We start from the raw sequence: 26161 nt of genomic DNA, 5'->3' as shown, positions 1-26161 counted from the left end.
ACAGGGGTACAGATGGTTCTTTGATGCTGAGAACTGTCTCGATGAAAAATGTTTCCTAACTTCTTTTGCTACCTATAACATCCTATTATTTTAAAAGACAATGTCAGACAAAAAGCCACCCAGCCTGGCTACCAGTAAAGTTAACACTTTTTTCACGTCCCCTCTGGGCTACATCAGTTAAGTGTGCATTGGCACAGAGCAGTCAGTACTTGAGAAACTCTCTTGCAAGGAATACTGACACAAATGTCCTGAATGGCACATTCTGTCTTTTCACACTATTTGTTACCCTGCTCTTGCCCTTTTCCCATCTCTTTTCATGTCCCTCAATATCTGACTCAGTGGTTTGATACCAAGATTCCTGAAAGATTCTGTAAAAGTCTAGAAGAGGAGAATGAATGTCAGATAAAACTGAGTTAATTCATTTGTGCAGGAGATATTTACTGTGAGCCATGCAAGAGCTGAACTAGGTTTCAACATCACAACAGAATTACTGTTTTCAGTTTCAAAGTCTGGATGCAGGTCTTTAACCTGATCTTTGATAGAAAAATGCCTATGTAAGCATAGCATAGATACATAACTTTAAAAACATTGTCTCGCTTTCCTGTCTTCCTTTTCATAGAGTAGAAGAATAAAACATAAAATATGAATCCTGTCTTACATGAATTTATAAAAAGCACTTAATGATAAACTTATTTTTAAAAATGTGCAGGCTAAAGTAGTATAGTAAGGGAAAAGAAAAACAACTTTAAAAAAAAAAACAGAAACCAAGTTTTAAAAGTTTAAAGGCTTTGTGTGCTTACTCTCTCTTTTGACCAGAATCAGCTCTACATTTCCTAGTAAGCTTTGCAATTTAGTAGTGTCTTCAGTCATGAAAAGGATGGCATAAAGTTTCTTCAGAAAGTGTTTTTCCATCTAATACAAATCAGTTAAGACCAGTTTTTTATAATGTAATAGGCAGAATGTTTTATTTGCAAAGCAGAAGTTGGGTTAGGTGCAACATGAACCACCTTCTTTCTTCCTCTTTTTTAAAGAACAAATTCAGAGTCTTTGGTACTTATTTCATCATAGCTGCCTATAAGTAGCCTTGCATTACCTGCCCTTGGTCTTTAGAACTGCATTTTAATACCTAGAGTAGAATGAAAGCAAATGCAAAAGTTTGTATTTATTCTACTAATGTACTTGGAATGTAATATTAAAAGGAAGAAACCTCTCCTTCTCATGTCTTGAAACCGAAGAAAACAATGAAACAAAACAGTTTTAGGAGCCTGTTTGTGTCTTCTCACTAAGTCCATGTCAATATTGGTAGGAAAAATGCTTACAATTTTGTAGAGTGGATTGGTACACCCATCCTATTGCTAATTCTTGTTACTTCATGACATTGTAAAAGTGAAAGACCATGTGGGTGGGGAAGAGTTTGTTTTTTCTTTAAGGTCCTATCTGAAAGCTTCCTGTTTTGTGGGTGACAACATTATATATGACAAGAAGTTTCTCAAAAACATGTCTTAAAAATAAACTTGTTAAAGTGTTCCAATATATTTATCATAATGGTTATTGTTTTCTCATATTAACATACTTTGGTAAAACAATTAATCCTTTTTGAACAAATATCTATAAGATGTCTAAGTGAGTTGTAAAATTAATATAGGACAAAACAGTTTTGGAAAAATAATGAAGATAAGCCTGCTTTTGTTGGAAACAAGAAGGATATTAAACAAAAGCTTGGAAAACTGGCCTTGACTTTTTAGGTGTTTCACTATTGAGTATTTTTAGATGTCACTTTTATTTATTAGCAGAAAAAAATGTGACATGGTTGAGTTGGCTGTAACATATTACATTGTTCCCTTTTAAGCAGACAGACAAAAAACCTACTTCCTCCTTAGTAATACATCTATTTAGTGATGTTCCATAGTACAGAGGATATATATAATTAATTTTCACAAAATACGAGAAAATGTGAACAAAAAGCTGCTTGGCCTTTGTAGTCCAAAGCCTCATTTGATGTAGGGCAAAGAGTCCTCGTAGTTGTTTTGCAGTGGGATTTTTTGCCTTTAATGTGTGCATAGGGTCTTGCTCCTTAATCTGGCGTAAATTCTGATTGTCCTAAACTAGCAGCAGAGGATTTCCATAGTACAGGACCTTTTCAGTAGTGTAAATAAACATTAGCTATTAAAATCTGTTCTAGTCTGTCTCAAATTTATTGCAAACTCTTTTCTTTTAATTGAAGAATGACTTGATTAATGGGCACAGGTCTTGTTTTCATCTTTACTTTTCAGTTTAATTTGTTTAAGGTGTGGGGGGTGGTTTTTGTTCCATAGCTATATAACTTCTGGTGAACTTGAATTACACTGCAGTTCTAGGAAAATTAAGTACAGTGCAAGAGGATATGGGGGTGTTACTGACAGTTGCCTTCCAAATACTATAGCAGCTTTGTCTGACTGTCCTTTCTTGTAGTCGGCAATCTCTCTACAAATCAGGAGATTTTAGTCTTGGCTAATTAAACAGTTGAATGGGTATTGAAGAATCTGCTGTAGTATGAATGAATCTTCTAGAAGAGTTTATAATCTACTCTGTCATTGGACAGCATTCTTTGTTGATAAAAAAATTATTTGAAAAATGTATGAAAAAGGTATCCATAGTTCTCTCTGCAACACTCATGGGGTTTTTTAACCTTTTTGTTGTTATAAAGTAATATAAAAATAAAAAAACTGAAGCAGGAAGAGAATGGCAACATAAATTAACAAATGAAGAATTTCAAGAACAAAAGAAATAGTTCTGAGGATTTGCCAGATACAACCAAGTAATAGATGGAGTGGTCTGTCTGGTTGGATCTAGGAAACAGAATACTGGTGAATCTGTGAATATATTTAGAGAAATAATATGAAGAAACCAGAGGCCTTTTTCTTTCATTTTTGGCAGATGATCACTGTGAATGCCTCATTGTTCCCCAGTTCTATTACTAATTCTTTGATAGCAGTTGGAAACGATGGTCTTCAAGAAAGAGACAGAATGGTTCGAGCGTGTATAGCCATTATCTGTGAACTAGGTAAGATAACTGAAATCTAATTAAGGAAACTTGACATTCTTGTCATCAGTTTTCTAAGAGATTCTCTTCTGTGGGTTTGTAGTAAATAGATTGTATTAAAATAATTAATGGTATTTGTTTAATAATGAATTAGATGTTCAATGTTCTTAATGTCAGTTTCATGGATTTTAGTCATGTGTTTCATATCAAACAAAATTACTTTAATTTCAAATCAAAATCTCTTAAATGAAGTACCTGAGCATTTCAGGTGCTATTCTTTCCCTTAAGACTTGCCAATTTTTGATTTACCTTAAAAACGTTTCCCTGCTGAAGTTGCTAAGACTAATGAATTGGGAGTAGGGAGGATTCGATACATGAGATGCTGATGAATGTACAGGAGTTCAGAGAACTACAAGACATATTCCTTTAAAAATTTCTACAGTGGGTACTGTGGTTAGCTGGTTTCCGAAAGTCAGTATTTGTGTCTGTGTGAAGGGTATCTGGAGAGTGGTTTATACTAACTCCCTATACTTATATGTGGGTGCTGATTTTTAAAGTTTTTTTCAAAATCAATGAGAAATAACTTAAGCAATGTTCTCAAGATCCAACCTTCTGGTTTAGAGTAATAAGTTATCTTTATATTGGAGTATAAATGCTTCATCCTTGTCAGTCCGGTGAAGCACAAAACATTTTTGTGGGGAAATCCAGAAACTACTAGATGAAAACTTGGTTGGAAATAAGTTGGGAAATTGCTGCACAATGGTGAATGACCAGTCATAATAAATTAATTCAAAATCTTAATCAATTGCTAATGTCAGTCAGTTCCATTAAAAGCTTTATGTGTACTTCGGCAGTGTTCAGAAAGAAGATATAAGTACTAAAGAGATCACAAGTTTGTCATATTGGAAGCTGTTAAATATTTCCTTTCCGATCACTGGCCAGAGTGACATGTTTTTTCTTTATTTAGCACTGCAGAATCCAGAGGTGGTGGCTCTTCGGGGTGGTTTAAGTACCATCTTGAAAAACGTGATTGATTGTCAGCTAAGCCGAATAAATGAGGCTCTGATAACTACAGTTTTGCACCTAATTAATCATCCAAAGACCCGACAGTATGTGCGAGCAGATGTAGAATTAGAGGTGGGTTCAGTTTTACTTGTTCAGTGATAGAAATCAAACATTGTATTACTAATGAAACTGTTTAATTTTCATCAAAAACAAAATGTTTAAAATACAAAAATTTAGGCCAAGAGCATAATGATTTGTAAAGCAGGAATAACATGACAGGTTGGAGTGGGACTGAGAAAAGGGCAAGACCCATTTAACTGTATTCTCATGTGAAAGTAATGCATGTCTTTCTTTTGTTTAGCGAATTTTAGCTCCTTACACAGATTTTCACTACAGGCATAATCCAGACACAGCAGAAGGACAACTCAAGTAAGTGTTAGTGCTGCTACTTGTGCTACCAGTTGTGTTCATGGTATTTCTCTTTCCAAAGTGAAAATAAAAGCAATGCTCTAGTACCAACTACTTGAATATAGTAGGTTTGAATGCAACTTCCTAGAATACTGTTAAGCGTTTAAGATTTTGAAAGGGCTTGTTTAGTTTGGAGAAGAGAAGGTTGGGAGACATCCTCCCCCAAATAGCAGCTTTTCTAATACCTATGAAGATGTTATCAAGAAGTTACTGTCAGGACCCGTCATGGTGGTGAAAGGTGGGAGGACAAGAAGCAACAGAGAAAAATTGAAACAAGAGAGGTTCCAACTTGATATAAGGGTGGGAGGGGGATGAAATTTCCTGTGATTCAAGTGTCAGTCAAATGTTGGAACAGGCTGTCTGAAGAGATCCTGCAGCCTTCATCCTTGAGAGTTTCTAAGACCCAACTGGATAAAGCTTTGAGTATAACTTGGGTCTGGTCTCATAGCTGACAACTGTTTTGTGCAGGAGTTTGGACTAGACACCTCCTGAGATTGCTTCCAACTTGAATTACTTGGGTTTTTCATTACCAAATGGCATGAGATACTTGGGTTTGGGTAACTGAATAAGGTCCAAGTCTTTAGGTTGCTGCTGTAGACTTACTGTCAGTTGAGGCGCAGAGTGATTCATCTGACCACATATAGGTGTTTACTTTGTGATATTATCTTCCTACCATGGAAATTCCCCTGAAAAAGGAAAAGTAACAATACTTAAAAATTCTGATCTTTGTGTGTGTTTACACATTGCATAAATACATGTATGCATACGTAAAAGATTTCTCTTGCTCTGGATTTTGTCCCCCCATCTAAAATCTCAGTTAACTACTTTTTACTTGCTATGTTAGTAACACTGCCCATCTTATAGTTATTAACTGTATTGTGACATTTGTTGTTTTAATGACAGAGAGGACAGAGAAGCACGTTTCCTAGCTAGTAAAATGGGAATAGTGGCAGCATTTCGATCATGGGCAGGTAAGATTTTTTTGTTTGTTTTTTTGAAGCTGGATGATTGGAAGGGGAAATTTACTTAATAGTGTAGGAGTGGTTTGTTTAAACACAGAATTGGTCTTGTTTGTGTCTAATTTCTATCAGTACTTCTTCCTACAGTGTTACTACGATGTGTTTTGATATCATAAAATTGGAGGATGCATACATAGATTTTTGACAAACTACTAACAAGACACACTGCTTCCCCTCCCCCCCCCAATAGAATACCATATAAGTTGTACCTTGATGGCACTTATTGACGTTTGATTGGTGAGAGGATATTGATAATAATATCAGATCATAAGAATTTGCCTTTGAGATGGTTCTGGCACTGTAAATAAGAAATGTTTTTGTCTATGTGAAGAGATACCAACAGAATAGTTTCACTAGCACTTAATTTCACCAGGTGCCATAGCTGAAGAGAAATTGCAGATGGACATAATTTGTGACTTTTCATGTAGAAGACACTTCTAAATCAAAAAGCAGGCTTTTTAAATTTTTATAAATCATTTCTCTGCAATATTATAAGATCTAACATGAAGATACTGCCTCAGGGACTGCTCATTCTTTCAGTCAAGACAGCGTCTTGCAAATAAACGAAATGAGGTGATATGACCATGTACCAAAATTCTGAGTAGGATTTTGACAGTCTGTATTGAAAGATTTAGACTATGTCGAAAGTCTTTTTCATTGTGACACTATCTGGTTTATTTTTAATGTTCTGAAAAAGATTGCTAAGCTTAATTTAATATCAAGGTATCCTTCAAAAGTTTCTCACGTGTTCTCACTTGTTAGGGGAGGAAGCTTGGGAAGTCTGTGACAACTTTGAAGCTTCTAGGAAGCAGTTTCTGATAAGAGTGTTGCTTCATCTTCCTTTACTCACTTAGAACTAATAGCATACGCCTAAAAGGTCAAGTGACTGAAGAAGCAGTTGTCTTGGAATATGTTACTGGCTATGGCACTATCACTGTTACACGTTCATCCTTTTTTATATTACTTGTTATGTTGGAGACTAACACACTAGATTTTTCTGTTACAAAAATGTCTTTACACTGTCAGTCTTTCCAAAGTACATGTAGCTGAACTAGGCTTGAGGGTGTTCCTGGCTTTTCTTTTGGCTTTTGGGGTGTTTTTTTTTTGTCTGTCTTGTACTATCTGCTGTGTTCTACTGTTCTGCTATCCTTATTTTCCAGACTGGGTTATTCTTCAGAGCTGATGGTTACTATGTCCTTTATTCTCATGTGTGATCATGTCATTAGAGATAAAATAGGGGCGTGCAGCAATGACTGTGTGCACCCAAATCTATTCCTGCATTGCAACTGGGATGTGGCCGCTATTGGAAAAGGCCTCTGAGGTGCACTGTGAAACATATTTAAATGCCTCTACTGTGGCTGTGACCACATGTGTGTCTTAAGTTTTGGTGACATGGAAGTTTTGAAATTGAAGACTTCCTTCAAGTTTGTATAAAGCACATGTCATTAAAGCTGAATTTGTATTAGTTAAAATAAATAGATATGTAGGTGATATTTCTCATTTGTTAGTAGTTTTTAAAGAATAACAGTTCGGGTTTATGATACGTAAGACAAAAAGGTATGCGAACCTGGATTCTTTTTGTAATTTAAAGTTGCATTTTGGAGAAACTTGTTGGTTTTCTGGATAGCATGTTTATGTAAGTTTTAATTTATTATGTGAACTATGAAGAGAAGAGGTCAAAGAAATAAGCAAGGTTACTGTCTTTGCAGCCACACTTTTAATGAATAGACTGTATACAAATTGAGGCTGAAAAATCAGTGTAAGCTTTAGGTGGTATTCTGTAACATGTAGGAACAATTTGAAGACTTTCCCTGTTAGTGTTGAAATATTAAACTGAGTAAAACCACAGTGTGAAAGGAACAAATTATAAGAGAGATTTTATGCAAAGTTAAATCTACTATGTTGAAACTTCTGGAGATGAACACTGGTTATTTGGGAAAAGGTGGTCTGAAGCAGTGCACAGAGAATGTTATTCCAAGTATGTTTAAACTTGCTGTTTAGAATTGATCTGAGATTAAAAGAAACTAAATAATGTGTTAAGATACAGCTTTTGATGGAGAAAATTCTCAGATATGCCAAGATGATGCAAATCTTTTGGGTTTAAGATTCGTTATTAATTGACAATTTTGTCTGTTCTTTCTGCCATTTCTTCCATGTAAATGTGGGTTTTGCAGATAATTGGAAAATACTGCTCACAGTAGAAGGGGCAAAAGTAACTATAGTTGTTAATGAGGAAACAATTTTGTATTTAGAAAATTTTGTTAAATATTATTGACTGGAAAGGAACTGACACTATAAAGATGAAAATGTTTATGGTTAGTAATTTTTGCCATCTGTGCTTGTACTCAAACTGGAAGTCAGGTTTAACAGTGTGTCTAATGCTTTTTTTTTTGGTTTGATGAAGGGATATTAATTTGTATTTAATGTTTTCTAGGTATTATCAGCCTGTGCAAACCTGGAAATTCTGGGATTCAGTCTCTTATTGGGGTACTCTGTATACCAAATATGGAAATACGGGTAGGTGGTAAATATTTAGTACTGATGTAGGAATAAGATTGAATATTTTAATTAACATATTCTTAACATTTTAACAATTTAGTGGCTTAAACAGACTCCAGTTATGAGACCACTACCCTCGAGTTTATTTGACTCCCATGTTCATGTCTGTAATTCCATTATAAAACTCCTGTGAGAATGAAGCACACCCTGTATGTCTGAGAGGAGGGAATAGAGGTGAGAAAAGTACATAAATTAATTTTTACTCTGGTCACAAGTCAAAGCAAGTTCACAGTAGCTGCAGTTACAATTTTAAAGCATAATAATCAGAGTTGAATCCAACATAAATAAAGATGTTTCTTCCCAATTACCTATTAAAACAAGAAGTTGATGGTGGCAGCAGAAACTATTCTAAAAAACTGTATTCCAAGTAGCCTGAGCTTCTGTAGAATTCAGTGACAGTAAGGCACAGTTCTAAACTAAACAAGTCCCTTCCCTTCTCTTCTCCAGATTATTTCAGTTTGTGAAAATAAGCATGGTATCAAAAAAAGAAACACTGAAACAAATACAACAATTTTAGCACTCTATACAAATCTTAAGTTCAATATTAATAGTGAACAAAAGGACAATTTTTGTAAATCTATAAAATTCCTGTTGTGTTTTCTTTTTTGGTAGCGAGGTCTGCTTGAAGTTCTATATGATATATTTCGCCTTCCTCTCCCTGTTACTGCAGAAGAATTTATTGAGGCACTTCTCAGTGTAGGTAAGTATTTAAAACCAGTTCACATAAGAATTCTGTCTGTTAAACTCTTTACAATTTGAACCCTTCACTGTCAAAATTATGTCAATATTAACTGTTTCATCACTGAATTCATTGAGTGCTTTGAAGTCCCATTTAAAATTCTCTATCAAGTGTTACATGTTGTAAGTTTGATGAGAGATAGCAGTGGAGCATAAAGGAGCATTTATACAAAAGACTCTGTAAGCACATTACTACAGATTAGACTTTGAAGTGTTAGAAGCAGTAGTAATGTAGAAGAATAAATGTTCCTTAGCTGCCTCCCAAGATGTGAACCGGAAGACCAACCACCTCTTGTGTATGTATACCGATGCATGCAGCCTTTGGAACAAACAGAAGGAACTGGAGCTCCATGCCTAATCAGAAAGTTATAATATCATAGCAATAACTGAAACACGCTGGGACAACTCACATGACTGGAGGCTGTTTCATAAAAACAGGTAGGGAAGAAGAGGTGGAGGAGTCATGCTATATGTTAAGGAGAGCCTTGAATATATGGAATTCAGCTCTGGCAATTGTGAAAGCCCTATCATATGCCTCTGGGTCAAGATCAGAGGGGTCGTATCCAAGGAGGGATCTTAGAGTAGGCATCTGCTAGTAACCTCCAAACCAAGACAGTAAGGCCAACGAAGCAATATTTGGGTGACAAGCAAGCTTCGGGTCAACAGAACCAGGTTCTTATGGGTGACTTCAACTACCCAGACATTTGTTGGAAGAACAAGACAGCAGCTTACATGTCATCCATCAGGTTCCTGGAATCTGTAGAGGGCTGCTTCCTCATAGAAACATTAGATGTGCCAACCAGGAATGAGGCACTGCTAGACTTGCTACTCACAAACCAAGAAAACCTGCTTTGTAATATCTTCGTTAGTGATAGTCTTGGCTGCAGTGATCACAGTATTCTGGAGTTTGCAATCCTGCTGAGAACACTGAAGGCTAGTACTAAGACAAAGGTTTTAGATTTTAGAAGAGCAAACTTCAGCTTGCTCAAAGGTCAGTTGGGAGACTCCATGGGAAGCTACCTTGGAGGATAAAGGAGGTAGCGAGTGCTGGGAGCTTTTCAAGAACACTCTCTTGGAAGCACAAAGATGTTCATTCCCTTTAAAGATAGGGTAAGTAGTCAGATCAAGAGACACCCCTCCCACCCCTTGTCTTAACTATAAACTTCTGAGTCTGCTCAAAACCAGAAGAGGAGCATACCAGAGATGGAAAAGTGGACAAATACCTGTTGACAACTACAAGGGCCTTGCCAGGGCACAGAGAGATGCAGTTTGAAAACCAAAAGCTCAGCTTGAATTGAGATTGACCAGAGATGTCAAAAACTATGCGAAAGGGTTTTTCAGGTACGTAAACAAGCAGAAACAGCAGGAAACTATTGGCCCACTGTTAAACAGGAGAGGTGAATCTGTCACCAACAGCGCTGAAAAGACAGAGGTTCTCAACACTTGCTTCACCTCAATCTTTACGAGCACTGTTGGACCCCAGGCCGTGGGAACAAAAATCCAGGTTGATGCAAACGCTGTCAATGAAGAAAAAATTGTTGTGCAAAGTATTACAGGAGCTTAACCCCTACAAATGAGCCTTGACATTATTCACCCAAGGGTGTTAAGAGCTGACCCCACTCTGAGGCCACTGTCCATAATCTTTGAGAAGTTGTGGAGGTCAGGGGACATCCCAGAAGACTAGAAGAGAAGGATGATGTCACCCCCATCTACAAGAGGGGCTTAAAGAAGGATCCAGGAAATTGTAGGTAAATCAGTCTTACTTCAATTCCTGGAAATGTTATGGAACCATTCCTCCTGGGAGCTGTGACAAATCAAATGAAGCAAATATTTGGAAAAAGCTAGCGCAGATTCACTAAGAGCAAATAGTTCTTGACAAAATTGATTGCCTTCTATGACAAAGTAACCTGCTAAGTTGATGTGGGATGAGTGGTGGACAATTTCTACCTGGATTTCTCCAGGGCATTTGATATGGTTGCCCGTAGCCTCCTCTTAGAGAAACTGATGCATTATGGTCTAGACAAGTGGTCTGTGCAGAGGGTGGGGAACTGGCTGACAGGCTGGAACCAGGGGGTGGTGGTAAATACCTCTTTTTAAAATTGGAAACCTGTCACTAGTGGTGTCCCCCAGGGATCGATATTGGGCCCAGTGCTGTTTAATCATGAGTGATCTGGATGATGGGATCAAGTGTATCCTGATGAAGTTTGATGATGATACCAGACTGAGTGGTCACTTTGGAAGGGAGAGCCACCCTGCAGGAAGACCTGGCTAGGCTAGAAGAGTGACTAACAAGAACCTTATGAGGTTTAACAAGGACGAGTATAAGGTCTTGCATCTGGGAAAACGTAATCCAGTAGTGCAGCACAGACTAGGATCTACCCAGCTGAAGAACAGCTCTGTGGAAAGGGCCCTGGAGGTCCTGATGAACAAACAGGTCAGTGGGAGTGACCAGCGTGCTGCTGCTGCAAAGGAGGCCAGCAGGATGCTAGGGTGCATCAATAAGAGCATTATCAGTAGAGATAAAGAAGTCATTATCCCACTCTACTCGGTGCTTGTCAGGCCACACCTGCAATACTGTGTTCAGGTTGGGTCCCTGATATGTAAAATGTTGTGGACAGGCTGGGGAGGGTCCAGAGGAGGGACACAAAAAGCTGATCAAGGGACTGGGAAGCCTGCCGTATGGGGAAAGGCTGAGAGTTGGATTTGTTCAGCCTTGAGAAGAGAAGGCTTCGGGATGGTCTTATCACCATGTTCCAGTATTTAAAGGGTCGCTACAAAAGATGAAGACTCTCCTTTTGACAAGGAGTCACATGGAAAAGGTAAGGAGTAGTGGGTACAAGTTACTCCTGGGAAGATTCCGACTGGACACAAGTGGAAAATTTTTCACAGTGAGAACAATCAGTAGCTGGAATAAAGCCCCCAGGGAAGTGGTGGATTTCCCAACATTGGACACATTTAGGATTCCACTGGACAGGGCGCTGGGCCATCTTGTCTAGACCATGCTTTTGCCAAGAAAGGTTGGACCAGATGGTCCTTGAAGTCCCTTCCAATCTGGTATTCTATGATTTTGTCAATGAAATAAGGAATGAAAATTCCTTAATGCCAGATTTAGCATTAATGAGCAGCATTACTTCATTCAACTGGGTACATGAGGGAGTCATTCCACCTAACATGTCCACTGTATATTAAAATAGCCAAAGCTTATATCACTCTTACGTATATGTGCATCAGATTTCCTGGAATGATTATACATATTAATTTGATTTCGTATAACTCATTATCATATTTACATAGTTATTACACATGCAGTTTGGGTCTCTGAGTGGCTTCCATAGGGCGTGATGGTGGTCTGTAGCAGTCTCTGGTGGTCTTTGGGAGAGGAATCTTTCTTGAACTTTGCACTTTGGAATCTTTCTTCTTTATATGGTAAGGACTTGGTCTGTCTTTGGTTTATGTCTGCACTTTCTTATCTCTTGCCTAGCTTCAGCTAGTTCATCATTTTCAGAGGGCCTTAATCTTCAGCGACAGGGGCTTCTGATTGGGAGTCTCTCAATTTGCACCTTCTCCAGGAGGTGGTTATCACACTTACCTAGCTCAAGGACCATTGTACAGTGGACATATTGCAGGCATTTAGCCAATTGCTTAAATTCTTTAAGATTGTCCTCAAATTTTATTACCCATTTTCCAACAATTCTAAGCATCTGTAAAGTGTTGGTGAATGTTACAGAAAAGTTGTTAAACGGAGTATTTTCTATATATTGTGTATCTGCTAGCTATTTCCACTGCTAAATTTCCCCATGACAATCGTATGCTTTTTCATGTTGTTACATTTAGCAGAGTTAGTCTTCTGTCTTCAGAATTATTCCTTTGTAAACTCAAGAGTATCCTCTGTTTTGTCTCACAGTGAAAAAGTATGATCCCAGAAGGAGCAAGTTTAAGCCTTTAATGTTCCAGCAATTCTCTTCTCTAAACTCTGATTATAAATGTTTTGTTATGCAGTTGATTATATAAGCTTAATCCTTGTTCCATGTTTATAAATAAATAATTATTTGTTGCATACTTGATACTTTGCAACATATGGATGTATATTTTAAAATTTTAGGTGTTACGATATTTTCTGTTAAACAAGTTTAATGTGTTTATGAGTTAGAAATGTCATTGTTTTTGTTGATACTTAGATAGAATCTTTGTCCTAGCTTTGAAGTTGGACATATGTTGTTCAGCAGTGTGGATTAGATGACTCGTTAGAATTTCCTTCTGACAAAATTTTCTGTAATTTGAAACCTGAAATAACATTTGTTGGCAAGAACTACTGTTTACCTACTGACAACTATTAAAATAACTCTATGAAATACAATATTAGTAATTACCACTGTCTATATTTTCTTGTTTTAGATCCAAGCAGGTTTCAGGACTGCTGGAGACTTTCTGATGGCTTTGTAGCTGCTGAAGCTAAAACTATATTACCCCATCGAGCCAGATCAAGGTGAACATTTAATGAACTTAGTTTAAACTTTTGGTTTTGTTTTGTGGTGATGTTGACAAAATATTTGTTGTTTTATTGCAGACACAGTAAGAAATTAACTTTCTAAACTGTTTCCATACTTTTTTCTCCTTAGGCCTGACCTCATGGATAATTATTTGGCTTTAGTGCTTTCAGCTTTTATTACCAATGGACTTCTAGAGGTAACAAATGATGTTACATTTGAATAGATGCTTAGTACTGTTTTTCTTCTAAATATTAAAATGTTATACATTAAATGTTTTAATATTTCAATTTTTTGAAGGGTCTGGTTGAAGTGATCACAAGTAGTGATGACCATGTGTCAGTTAGAGCAACTATCCTTTTAGGAGAACTTTTGCACATGGTAAGTAAAACTTCTTGCTGAGTATAAGTAGTATTAGTAGCTAGCTGCAAATAGGTATTTCCTATTACAGCTTTGAATTTGTGTTACGAGCTTGGCACATGTAACTTTTCATCTGAATAATGGGTTAATTTACATCTTTTGGCACTTCATATATTAAAAACAGTATGAATTAATAGCAAGGCCATTTGGAAATCACTGAAAGTGCTAGGGACACTGCTTCAAAGATAATCCTCAGCTCTCAAACTCTCACCAGTACACTTCTTTGCCTCAGTAACCAGTTGTATTTTTAAGCTGGAGTCTTGCAAACTCACCCATCAATTACTGTGTTTGGGAAGAGGACTGTTGCTGAAACTTTTTTTATGTTCAGCTTGGTGTGGCTGGAGCACCTGGTGTTACTCATTCAGGCAACTCCAACTTGGTGGAGTGTTCTTTCAGCACTGCTGTGCGTGGCCCCTGCTACAGAGAAGCTGAAGGGACCTAACTTTATTCTGCTTGCCTCACCTAACATAACTTTTATGAGAGCTTCTCTATCTTAACTTAAACTATTTTATTACAGATATATTACTGTTTTCATATACACTCCAGTGTTAACTTTCAGCCTCCTGAGGAGCTGTTAGTCATATATGAAGTGATATGATTTACCTTCCTTGCAAAGAAGTTCTTTATATTTTTCACAACCTCTCCAGATTACGAGAATAGCATATGCAGCAGAGCACTTTTTGACCATTTTTCTTGGTTTTTTTTTTTTTTTTTTTTTTTTTTAGTCTTTTTCCAAATAAACTATAAGAGATTGTAAGATTGGGAAGTACAACTTGGTTTTACAAAATTTGAATGTGAGTTGTCGGACATAGTCTGCATCTTCAACTATCAACTCATTTCAGTGGTGCTTAACGCTCCAAAAAACAAGATCACAGTCTTCAGATACAGGATTTCTTATTACTACAGCGATTTACAGCTTCTCAGATCATCAGCATGGGTCACAACCACAACAAATCTGTTCTTTAGTCTCTTCAGTGATTTTTCTTTAAATAATTGGTAGAACTTCTTGGGTGTTCAATCAACTATGTAGTTTAAAAAGAGGAATCTGTAGTAACATATGCTATTTTTCTGGTTTCTGGAATAATTTTGAATGGGAGTGACTGTTACTGACATGAGTATGCTGCAAAGCATAGGTATTTTCTGTTTTTCTAAAGAGATGACTCATTAGTCTAAGGTGACTGTTTATCAAAGCACTGAACAAATACTTGTATTTTTACTTAGTTTTAAGAGATTGCAGCAGTTTATCTTCATTATTCTTTAGTTTCCAAAAATATTTGCAGAACTCCTTACATTGCCCAAAATAAAAGCAATGAAATGTCTAGTAACTTAGGAAGTTATGTTAATTAATGAGATTTTTTATGTGTGCAGAAAGTTTTTAATAGAAATCATCAGCTTAATTTGTATTTCTGATTCTAGATATTTATACACATGACATAAGGATATCTGATGCTTTGATGTTTTTTCATATTACCACTTTAGAAATCACCAGTCCAAACAACAAATATTAGAAGGCTCTACAATCTAAAATTAAGTTATTTTCAGTTGTATTTCAGATTGATTGGTTAGATCAAATATTTAGAATGATAGGTGTAATTATTACTCTGACATTATGCAAAAAGTAGTTTTGTTTTCATGCATTTGTGAAAGTCTTGTGAAAAGTGATAGATTCTTCAAATGTTGATCCTAAAGAGATGGCTGAAAATGTTGTAATAAGTTACTCCAACTGGTCTTTTGTTTTTTTTTAGGCAAACACAATTCTTCCTCATTCTCACAGCCATCACCTGCACTGCTTACCAACGCTAATGAATATGGCAGCATCTTTTGACATCATGAAAGAGAAAAGACTGTAAGAATTCTAAATTACACTTAGAGGCAAAAGTATTTACATCTCCTTTTCCCCCTACATTCGAGTGAAACCCTACATTGCAAGTTTTCTGGTGGCTGAAACCACTGCTGTCTTTATTTGAAAGCAAACATACACATGCATATAGAAATGTCTGTCACACTTACTAGGGAAATAGTTTCCCATGAATCATTCCAAAAGTGTTTACAGTAACAGTTCAGAAATTTTGAAATTTGGAAAGAAAGGTTTGATAGTAGATCTCAGAACACTTTTGCATATATTGCAGTACTGTTGAACAGAATTTTTCGTAAATCATCTCTAAGGCGTTCTTTGAACAAGCAACATCTGAGATGTGTTCTTTGTGTTTGACCTCTCCATTATTTAACACTTTTTTGGCATTTTGATACAACTAAGCTTTCAAAACTAAAAAAGACTGTACCAATTTTTTCTTCTATTGTTGTTTATGTATAGGTCATTACAGTAATATACCGAATCAGTGAATCATTAGTATGAGCAAGAGCCAGAAATGTAATATTGGCATGGGGCTGTTTTTTTGGTTTTTAGTTTTTTTGGTTTGCTTCTTTTTAAACCATTTTCTTCTTCAGAAGAAAATAGTGGTTGTAACATTAGTGATTATGTTAAAACTTTCTGATGCTTTTGTTCAAAGCTTGCACTGATAATTTTTTCTCTTCCTTTTAGTTCCATTTGAGTATAAAAATGTATGAACAGAAACTTTAAATTTAGTGCAGCATTCTGCAGTGGCATGTAATTAAGCAGTACTACGGAATTGTTTGGCAGTCATAGTGCCAATCTGATGAAGTATATTTGGGCATCTGACTCAGAAAATGTTTATAGAGCCTCTTAATTTCTCTTTGAACTAGATATACGTGAATTTTGAGATTTTAAAAACATAGGCTTTTTAATTTTATTATTTTTTTTTAAATTTCTCTGTACATCTACTAATCTACTACTCTGAAGTGCTCTTTCATAAAATACCATGCCCTGGGTACTTTACACAACTTAAACCTCCAAGGGAAGAAGTCGAATAATTTGATAGATTGATTTGTCTTTAAATTATGTTCCAGTAAATGAGTGTTCTTACATGTGTTTCTTTGTAGAAGATCATTTAAATTGAGTGTGTTGGGGTTTTTTTCTAGTAGTAAATTATAGGAAATGTTTTTGTTAATTACTCTGCCCATTCGTCATCTGCTTTGTCAGATCAGTATTCTGATAATTATAACTTTCTATTTTGTCTTTCATTTTGTTGTCAGTGATAAATTACAGAATCTGTCCAGACTGCTACTGTGAAATGATAAATGCTGTTAGTAGAGTGTTTCCAAGTAACGTAGTGCTCTTCTGCTTTTTAGTTTTGAAGGTTTCTTACATGTCAATAGAAGATTCTGCTATTTGAAAAGTTATTTTTCAAAAAAAGGCATATCTGAAACGCTATTACAGGATATTTAACTTGGTCAAAGCTGTGGATTGAGAGGAAAGATGAAGAGCAGAAGGGATACATTTGTGGATTATCTGCAGTTTTTTTGCTTTTTGGCATTTGTGGGCATAACTGATAGAGTAGTAAGAACTCCCATTTTTGTTGAAATAAAGTAATTTTGTGGAAGTAGTATTTTTATAATTGGGGATCTTTGTTTTGGTCAACACTCTGCATTGTTTTATACTCTGAAAAACTGTAGGCCCTATTACAGATTAAATTTGCATAATTTAGATGAAGTGGCCAAATTCAAAGGTATTTGTTTGTTTGAAGATAATACAAAATGAAGACACTTCTCTACCCTGTGAGAATTTTTGTTAATGGGAAAGAAAGGAGGACTTACCTCCTCATTTTTAGATTTCCTTGTTTTATTTGCTCAGGAGATAGTTGTGGTTTTTTTGTTTTTTTTTTTTTTTTTTTTGTTTTTTTTTTTTTCTGCTACCACTATTTTGTAATTAACTTTTTCTACCCTTGTCAACTGTCATTTCTATTACTTTGTATCTTTTCCTGGAAAATTTCTTACATGCTTTTGCTGAGCTGTTTAGAAATAAAGATCAGGAAACATGCTACCGATATTCCTGCCACTGTCTGGGGGAAGTAAATAAGTAAATACAAAATATACAAGAAATACTTTGTTGGCCAAAGGTGAGGCTAGCCCTCTCAACTTCACCGCAGAATGTTGATTTACTGTGACATCTCACAACACTTTTATCAACTTTACAGTATCTTCTGTGAGCTACGATAGACACCACCAATTACAGAGAAGAAGAAAAGATACCAATAAGGCTCATTCTTCAGTACTAGAAATTCTGAAAGATTAATTTGCTGTATAATGTCAATACAAGCCTGAGGCCTATGGATGTATGAAAAATTGTATCAAGAAAATTATTTTCTTTTTATCTGCTTTGTAATTGTTGGTCAGCTCTCTCTTGAGCTATGTTTATTTACTCAAGATACAGCAGTGGCACTCTTCAGTTGCCAAATGTTATCCAAATACTGATTAGAGGGTTTTTTTCTACTAGACGAGCAAGTGCTGCACTCAACTGCTTAAAACGTTTTCATGAGATGAAGAAAAGAGGACCTAAACCTTACAGCCTCCATTTAGATCATATTATTCAAAAAGCAATCTCAACGCACCAAAGAAGGGATCAGTACCGTGTGCAGAAAGACATCTTTATTTTAAAGGTATTAACCATTACTGATTTTTCAAAACCAAATTGGAGACTTAGATCCTGCCCCCCAAGCTTCACTCTCTCATCTAATTCAGAAACATTTATGTAATTTCTTCGTAGTATTTTTTTAAATTTAATTTGCCTTGGAGGTACTTGTGGATACTATATTGCATTCCTAGAAATTGAGGAGTGAAATGACAATAATTTTTAATGCTTTTTAGGACCAGCTGTGATCTCTTACTACTGGATTCTTAATGCAGTACTATAATCATGCAATTTAATTTCAAATGCAGATTACTGTGGAGCATAGCCCTTTTAATGATTGTTATATGAACAGTAAGTATATTGTGACAAGACTGAAAAAAAAGATGTGAGGAAACTTACTGTAGTTTTTCATGTCTGTGTTCCAGGATACAGAAGAAGCACTTGTAATGAATCTTCGAGACAGTCAAGTTCTCAATCATAAAGAGAACCTTGACTGGAATTGGAATCTAATAGGGACCATACTGAAGGTGAGCTTAAAAAGGGCATGATATTCTTTCTATTAAATCGTTTGGGAGGAAGTCTCTATTTCACATGTGAGCTTTTGACTAATATTAATTAATTCTATAGTACATCCCATAATCTGTTTTATTTCAGACAATGAGGATTTTATGGGTTTAATCAATGCTGCTGTAGTCTTTTTGTATACAACCCTTAAACTATATTTAGAAGTACACTACAGTTAAATTCAGAAATTTTTCAGGAAGCATTTATTAAATTTTATACAACTTTATTTGTATAGAAATGGACTTTACAGAATTAGTTATAATGACTTTAAAGCTGCTAATATTTTAGACTTCAGTCCAAACAATACAGGGTTACTGCCTCATTCAGTTTCATAGCAAATTTCTTTTTATATAACGTGACCTGAAGGTTAAGGCTGGAGGTAGGTTATAGATCAAACTTCACATGCTTAGAGTGAGCTACACATGAGGACTTCAGTAGTATGCAGTCTCACTGTATGTTTTGAACTAATACAAACACTCCTCTAGCATGAAAACTATTAAAAAAATTATTTTTACAAAACGAAGGAAATCTCTCTGACAGGGAGGGCATTATCTTAAATATATTTAATGCACTGCTTTTAAGAGACTATCTGTTTTTTAAAGCAGAAAACTTACTTTGAGTAAAAAAACTTGCTGAGTACTCAGTATAGTCTTTGAACCAAAATGGCTCCCTTCATTCTGTACAAAAAGGCCATCCTTCTGTTACCCCCAAGTAACATTTTCTTACTGTCTTCTTTAGTGTGTTGTTACAAAGATGATGAAAGTAAAAAAAACTATTAATGGTGACAGTCATAATCAAGATCATATTTTAAAAAAAAAGAAACTAAATATTTCTGTGCATTTTTTCAGGGACTAATAAACTTGAGACAGCAAGAATCTGTCTGGTTTAAAGACCTAGATAAATATCTGACAGTAGCTTTGCTCCACCACACTTCCCTGTTTACAGGCTTTTTACTGCAATGTACTAAATTTACTAAACATGCTGGATTAATAGAAAACGATGATTGTTAATCATAGATATTTTTACCTTTGATTTAATATTAAAGATATTAGCAAGAAACTGTATTTCATAATCTTACTGTTAAGTAGTCTGTGTAGTACTTTGACAATGGAAGTTTTATGCAGTTAACTGCCAAGGTGTATGGTGGTTTTAACCTGAAATTTAGGTCAAACCGAACAGTTTTCCTGCTACTTCAGACCTCCCCAGCAGTATACTTTCTAGTGTCCTGTCAAACAGTTGCTGATGTCTCAAAATCAGGGACTTATGTCTTTCAGAATTAGAAGTTTGTGTGTTTTCTGGTTTAATTCTAACCACTTCCATTCCTGTTAAACTGCACAACACAAGCATGAACTAAGATAATGTTATCAGTGGTCCATCTTCAGTTCTGGAATGAACGGGATCCAGATTCCAGTGTTTGAGCTTTGCTATCTCATGTGGCTACTCACATCCCTCTTGTCTCTGTTACACCCTTACGGCTGTGGAACATCAGCTTTCTAACTACCTCACTATTTGCCTCTCATGTGGTCCTTTACTGCCTTTTTCACTTGCTGAGCTGCTAAAAGAGCAGCAAAAGTGGCAGTGGTTAGGATGGAGGAATTGTCACTTTGTCATTGACAGTAGAACTTAATACTTTATCTGGTGCTGTTACTAGTGTAGTCAGTTTTACTAATCATTAACTAGTGTACGATATATCTTAATACTAGTATACCGATTGGAAATGTAGAATTGTATTGCTTAGGTAAAAAAGAAGAATGATATGCTTTTTTCCATCCATGCCAAGAACATACTAGTAGCAACAAAAATAAATTTCAAACCACAGAGGCCACAGATGGCTGTAAGAGCAGAGGAAGATATAATAGGAAGAAAGGATAGGTCCAGAAGAAAGTATTACGACTTCATGCGATCCTTCTTAAAACATCTTATAAAGTATCAACAGAAGAGTTTAAATACCGTTTTAATAAGCAGTATTTGTGAGCTATAACAGAATAATTATTATTTTTAAAGGAAATCTGATTAATAGTGAAAACAACAAAAAAAATATTTCCCTATTTATGCATATCAACATTTTTTGTTATTTTCAGAGAAGAAACTGAGCAAAATTGTTTATTTTTCATTAGCTTTTCATAGTTCGCTATTTTCATTAGAATTATGGCCTTGTACACACAGCATCTGACTGACATTCCCGGTCCTGCTCTAGAAAAAAATCGAACAGTTCTTGGAGCAAGAAGTGTGGGCTTTTCAATAAAATAAGGTGGTTTTATAGGTAACATTAGATGCAAGAACACTTCTAATTATTAGGTAAATATAACTATAATAGAAATGAGTAAATTTTAGTGACTAATCAAGGACTGATGTACAAGTTTCATATAATGCTATATTTGCTGTTTTTCTAGTGGCCAAATGTAAATCTAAGGAACTATAAAGATGAACAGTTGCACAGGTATGTAAAAATTATGTAGACTTCCTTTGAAGAAAGAAATTTGGAAAAACTGGTTTTTAATATCGCAATAAACTATTCCTTGGATATGTAACATTTCTAAAACTTAATCTATAGATAAGCAGCAAAAATGAAAATTTAGATAATTAGGTTGCAATATTTGCTTTAAATAAACAGGTCTTTAAGCTTTAGTGGTTTCTTTCCTATACGCAGATACTATATGTATTTATTCCCTTAACAAGACCCATACCAGCTTTGTAAACACCCTATTTTGTTTTAAACCTTAACGTATTACCTCTTTGATATTTCATACATTAGTATTTGTTGTCAGTACTTACAAATTTTGACTACAGTTGTACAGTTCAGTAGTTACAGAGTAGTTTTGTATTTGGAGGCATGGAAAGCTACTTCTACATGAGTTTGAGCAAAAACCTAAAGCTAAAACATATGCTGAAAGGCTCACGCTGCTCCCTTTTAAGTTTTTATTAAAAAGCAGTCAGGCTACTTTTACATAGTGTTCCCAGCATAAGAGGTAGTCCCATTGCAATCATGCCCATAATTTAATTTTGCATTTGTATTTTTCTGTTTGTTTTTCTTACCCTAATCATTAATTGCCAATCTGTATTTTGTGGTAAAGGATTATTTTCCAAATCTGGTGATTTATAACATTTTTTTTCTAAAAGCAACTGCTTTTCTGCAGTCCTGCTCTGACACCCATCCCCACCCCTCTACCTACCTATCTGGGACAATGTTCCTGTTTCCTGGTTTTGTGCTGCACTCAGGCATTGTTCAGTGCCTATATAATCCAGTTCCAAATAAACTGAGAAAATCTAGGGTTGACTTAGTATAAAACTTCTACAGTTTGATCCTTTCTGTAGGATTGCAGGTTAGATGCTTTAATGCCTTTAAAATGCTGTTACTCTTGTTTAATTATAACTAATTAAGCCTCAAATCTCTCTAGTTTTACTGCTGATCACAAAAAATTTTCAGCCACTTTGGTTTTTAATTGTAAAATACATTTATTTGTCCTTCCATCAGTTGAATTTTTTTACTGTTAGTGTTCTTGTGATAATCTTACAACTGCTAAAGTGAAATTCCAGATATTTTTGACAGATTCCTTCATTTCATAGAGATACAGTTAATGCAATGTATGTATATACTTGTATGTGTGTATACACATATATACACAAACATAAATGTGTGTGTTAATACCTGTAATACATTTATTGCTAATAACCCAGAATAAAATACATTTTATATGACAAAATTTAAAGAAGCCCTCAGATTTCCTTTATAATTGGTCCTCTGTTTGGAGTTGGGGGTAGTGGCTTACTCTCACTTGTTTACCTAAATGCACAGTGCTTTAGTGAAGTTTTCTTAATGTTTGACATACCTACCTTCAGACAGAACATTCTGTATTATTTTAAAGCACAAGTATGTTTTTATTTTTTGACTAAGAATTGGCAAGGGGAAGCTCTTTGAAGATTTTTTCCTGCAATGCAAAAGTCAAGCTATATTGCTCACCGTATTTTGAAAAGTCTGAGTGAGAGTCTGTGTTTGCAATCACTATTATGCTTCAGAAGTGGTTGAGTGAGGTGAATGAAAATATTGTTGCTGAATAAATATGGCCTTTTCCTGGCACAACACAAAAATGTATTTTTCACAGTAATGTTAACTATTATAGCTGAAGAGAACTTATGTGACAGGTTCTTTTTTAACTCTTTGTAAGTCTAGGTAGTATAGTCTTTGAAACTTGCCACAAGATAAATTACAGCAGAATAAAACAAGAATGAGAAGGAAGCTATGGCTTTTAAGAACACAGAGATTTTTAAGTTCCTTGGCTTATTTTAGGTTACGGCATAGAAAACCTTTTATAACACAAAGTACAGCTGCATCTCTGAAATCGTGTTTGGATAGACTCATTACTGCTACCTGCTACTCCTTTAATTACCTCTGAAAAGGTATTGCCAATAGGCTAATTTAGTGATAACACATCTTTCCTACCAGCATCATTTTGTTCTGTGAGACTACCATTCTCATACTGAAAAATACCAAATTCTCTTTTACCTTCCATAGATTTGTAAGGAGATTACTGTATTTTTACAAGCCTAGCAGTAAGCTATATGCCAACCTGGATCTGGATTATGCCAAGGCTAAGCAGCTCACTGTGGTGGGCTGTCAGTTTACTGAGTTTCTTCTTGAATCAGAAGAGGTAAGAAATTTGCAACTAAAGGACTGGAAGTAGAATGAGTAGTGCTTCTGTATGCCACTTAGAGGAAAAACCTTCATTTTAAGCAAAGACTTGTGTAGACTTTGGGTGTTAAATCTAAAATGATCACTGTAATTCAGAAATACAACTTAAAATCTTGAATTGTCCAGATGAGACACTGAGGAGAAGATGACTGTTTAAGTAGAAGTTTTATTAAATACATCTTTATTAAATGCAACTTACAGTTTGGAAGTTTTTAATTTTTTGCTATGTGTATCTTTCCTTTCTCTACCTCCTTTCTTCTTGTGTGCTAAAGACTTCTAGGCCTTAGGCCAGAGGAAAATGTCATTGCACAATCATTTTCCTGGAAAGGATAGTATTGGTCCCAAGATGTCTAAAAGCTAAATTCCTTTTTATTTGCCTTGAAGAACCTTTCTTTAGTCTGAATTGTGCTTGCCAGCCAGCATTTCTATTTTGTATCTATATTGTGTTTGTACATTTTAAGAAATTAAAATGACGGGTTTCAGTAAAGAGGAGAGACCCAGTTCTCCTGGTAAATGCTATTACTCTTTGTTTTATTAGGATGGACAAGGTTACCTGGAGGAATTGGTTAAAGATATTGTACATTGGCTCAACTGTTCATCAGGAATGAAACCTGAACGTAGTCTTCAAAATAATGGATTACTAAATACCCTTAGCCAGCACTACTTTCTGTTTTTTGGTACTCTCTCTTGTCACCCTCATGGAGTGAAAATGCTTGAAAAATGTAATGTGTTTCAGTGGTGAGTATTTTTATTCTGTTTGAATTGCACTTACGGATATAATAGTTACGGAAATTGTTAACTGTTCATGAGGACCACCGTCTGTAAAGCTGAAAACTTTAAAGTTCTTTTGATTTACTTGCAAGTAAAAATCCCTATTTGTGGGGATTTTCAGTATTTTTTTTTAAGAAGGAGTCTTTTAGTCTGTTATTGTTGAACAGATATGGGTGATTGTGTCACAAAGTAGCTTACTTTTTCCTTCCCACACCTATCTGACAGAAGTCAGTATCAGGGAGGATGACACTGTACTGAAAACATGGGAGGAGTGGGGGGGAAGAAGAGAAAAAGAAAATAAAATCCAAACAAAAACAAAAAAAAAAGTTCAAAATTTTGTTCATGTACAAGTAATTCCCTCTGGGAGTAAATTGGCTAGTGGCTAATAGCAGTTTATTTAAAATGTAGTAAACTTGAAGTTAAATTTCAGGTGTTTTGATGTATTCTGGATTTAAGTTGTTTTAATTGATTGTTGGAATGCAGCTTTTTTTGCTAGCCTCAGAGAACTTCATTTACAATAAAATCTAGACAGTTAGTAGGACTAACCTTATGGCAAGCTTTATATACTGAATGTTTTACAATGAGGAATTGTGCACAGAGCTTCATGAACATCAGTTTTTGTACTCATAATCACTAATTAATGTATACTGACAAAAATATTACAGAGCAATTATAAACAATGATAGTTCGGGGTTTTTTCCCCGTGCAGTTTAGTGCATTATTTGGTCCACATTTAACTCTTTAACAGTTCTAACAGTTTAAAGTTACTTCATTTCATATGAGAATTTACTTTGTAATCTGCATTTATAGAAGTGAAAGTCTAATTCAGAGTACTTGTTTAAATTATTCATTGAATAAATAAATGGGTTTGGGTTCAAATACTGATTTTTACTTTCTTTTCCCTCCCCTTGTCCCCCCAGTCTTCTTAATCTTTGTTCTCTAAAGAACCAGGATCACTTGTTAAAATTGACTGTTTCTAGTTTGGATTACAGCAGAGATGGGTTAGCAAGAGTCATACTTTCTAAAATCCTGACAGCAGCTACTGATGTAAGTTTGATTTAATTTACCTTCCATTGTTTTGTGCTGGTAGGCATTTATTTTGTTATTTAAGATGTATGACTTTATTTTTAAGCTATTCTATATCCAGAAAGATTTTTATTTTTGTATTCAGAGAAATTAAACTCCTACTCATGTAGCTTTTGAATATGCTGCAAACTTCATGCTCTCTGATGCATTTGTCAAGAAATTAAGTCATTCAATGAGGTTTCTTTCATGTATGAAGGGGGTTTAAAGTCTGTAAATGCATAAACCAAGTGTAATGTTATTGTCTAGGTCAGTGGACATGCTAAATCAATCATGAGGGCATTGTTTTCACAAACAGAAATGTGTATTTCTAACAGTAATAAACAGGTTAACCTTGCAGCGGTAGATACTGTTTTGATACTTAATGAGGTTACTGTGGTAGAACTGTGTAGAAGCTGTAGCTCTTGGAACAAGGGTCTGGTTCAGAAATGGGCATTGGGATTTGTACTTCTGAATCACAGAAGGTGAGTGGAAATAAAACACAGGCTTACACAGACTTGAGAGAGGAAGCTGTTTTTCTTAAATCAATCAGATGTAACAATCATTAATGTCAGAAAAATGACAGTTAGTAAGCTGAAATTTAACCAAACAAGAACTTTCATTACTTCAAGGAGAGCTATTCCTCTGTCACCTGGACAAGGCAGAATATATTCTAATAGTGGATACAAGAGGGAATAAGGTAGATGCTGGCTTTGGATGTCTCATTGCATTTTGGAAGAGGAGAGGGAAAGAAATTAATTGAGGATATTTCTCTGAGACCGTCAAAGATATCATGAGTTTTAGGGTAAAGAGTAGAATCTGAAAGTAATTAAGATAGTTGATGTTGAAGGAATGACTCATTGAAGG

At 35.3% G+C, this 26161-nt stretch overlaps 1 protein-coding gene across 1 annotated transcript in view; it reads left to right on the top strand.

Moving 5' to 3' along the window:
• Nucleotides 1-26161, top strand: part of RICTOR (RPTOR independent companion of MTOR complex 2) — an 88759-nt gene that overhangs the window by 35022 nt on the left and 27576 nt on the right. Inside the window, exons 7-22 of the mRNA XM_042804414.1 lie at nucleotides 2917-3043; nucleotides 3990-4159; nucleotides 4389-4456; nucleotides 5399-5466; nucleotides 7949-8031; nucleotides 8686-8773; nucleotides 13207-13297; nucleotides 13431-13497; nucleotides 13599-13679; nucleotides 15464-15564; nucleotides 18073-18235; nucleotides 18633-18734; nucleotides 21165-21211; nucleotides 23285-23420; nucleotides 24000-24199; nucleotides 25153-25279. Coding sequence (XP_042660348.1) covers nucleotides 2917-3043; nucleotides 3990-4159; nucleotides 4389-4456; nucleotides 5399-5466; nucleotides 7949-8031; nucleotides 8686-8773; nucleotides 13207-13297; nucleotides 13431-13497; nucleotides 13599-13679; nucleotides 15464-15564; nucleotides 18073-18235; nucleotides 18633-18734; nucleotides 21165-21211; nucleotides 23285-23420; nucleotides 24000-24199; nucleotides 25153-25279 — 1719 coding nt within the window. The remainder of the gene's footprint in view (nucleotides 1-2916; nucleotides 3044-3989; nucleotides 4160-4388; nucleotides 4457-5398; nucleotides 5467-7948; nucleotides 8032-8685; nucleotides 8774-13206; nucleotides 13298-13430; nucleotides 13498-13598; nucleotides 13680-15463; nucleotides 15565-18072; nucleotides 18236-18632; nucleotides 18735-21164; nucleotides 21212-23284; nucleotides 23421-23999; nucleotides 24200-25152; nucleotides 25280-26161) is intronic.

This window comes from Tyto alba, unplaced genomic scaffold, assembly GCF_018691265.1.
Source record: "Tyto alba isolate M040663 unplaced genomic scaffold, T.alba_DEE_v4.0 Super-Scaffold_42, whole genome shotgun sequence".
In the NCBI taxonomy this organism is placed as follows: domain Eukaryota; kingdom Metazoa; phylum Chordata; class Aves; order Strigiformes; family Tytonidae; genus Tyto; species Tyto alba.
Note: the sequence above shows the minus strand (reverse complement) of the source record. Positions and strands in the feature narration are given on the sequence as shown.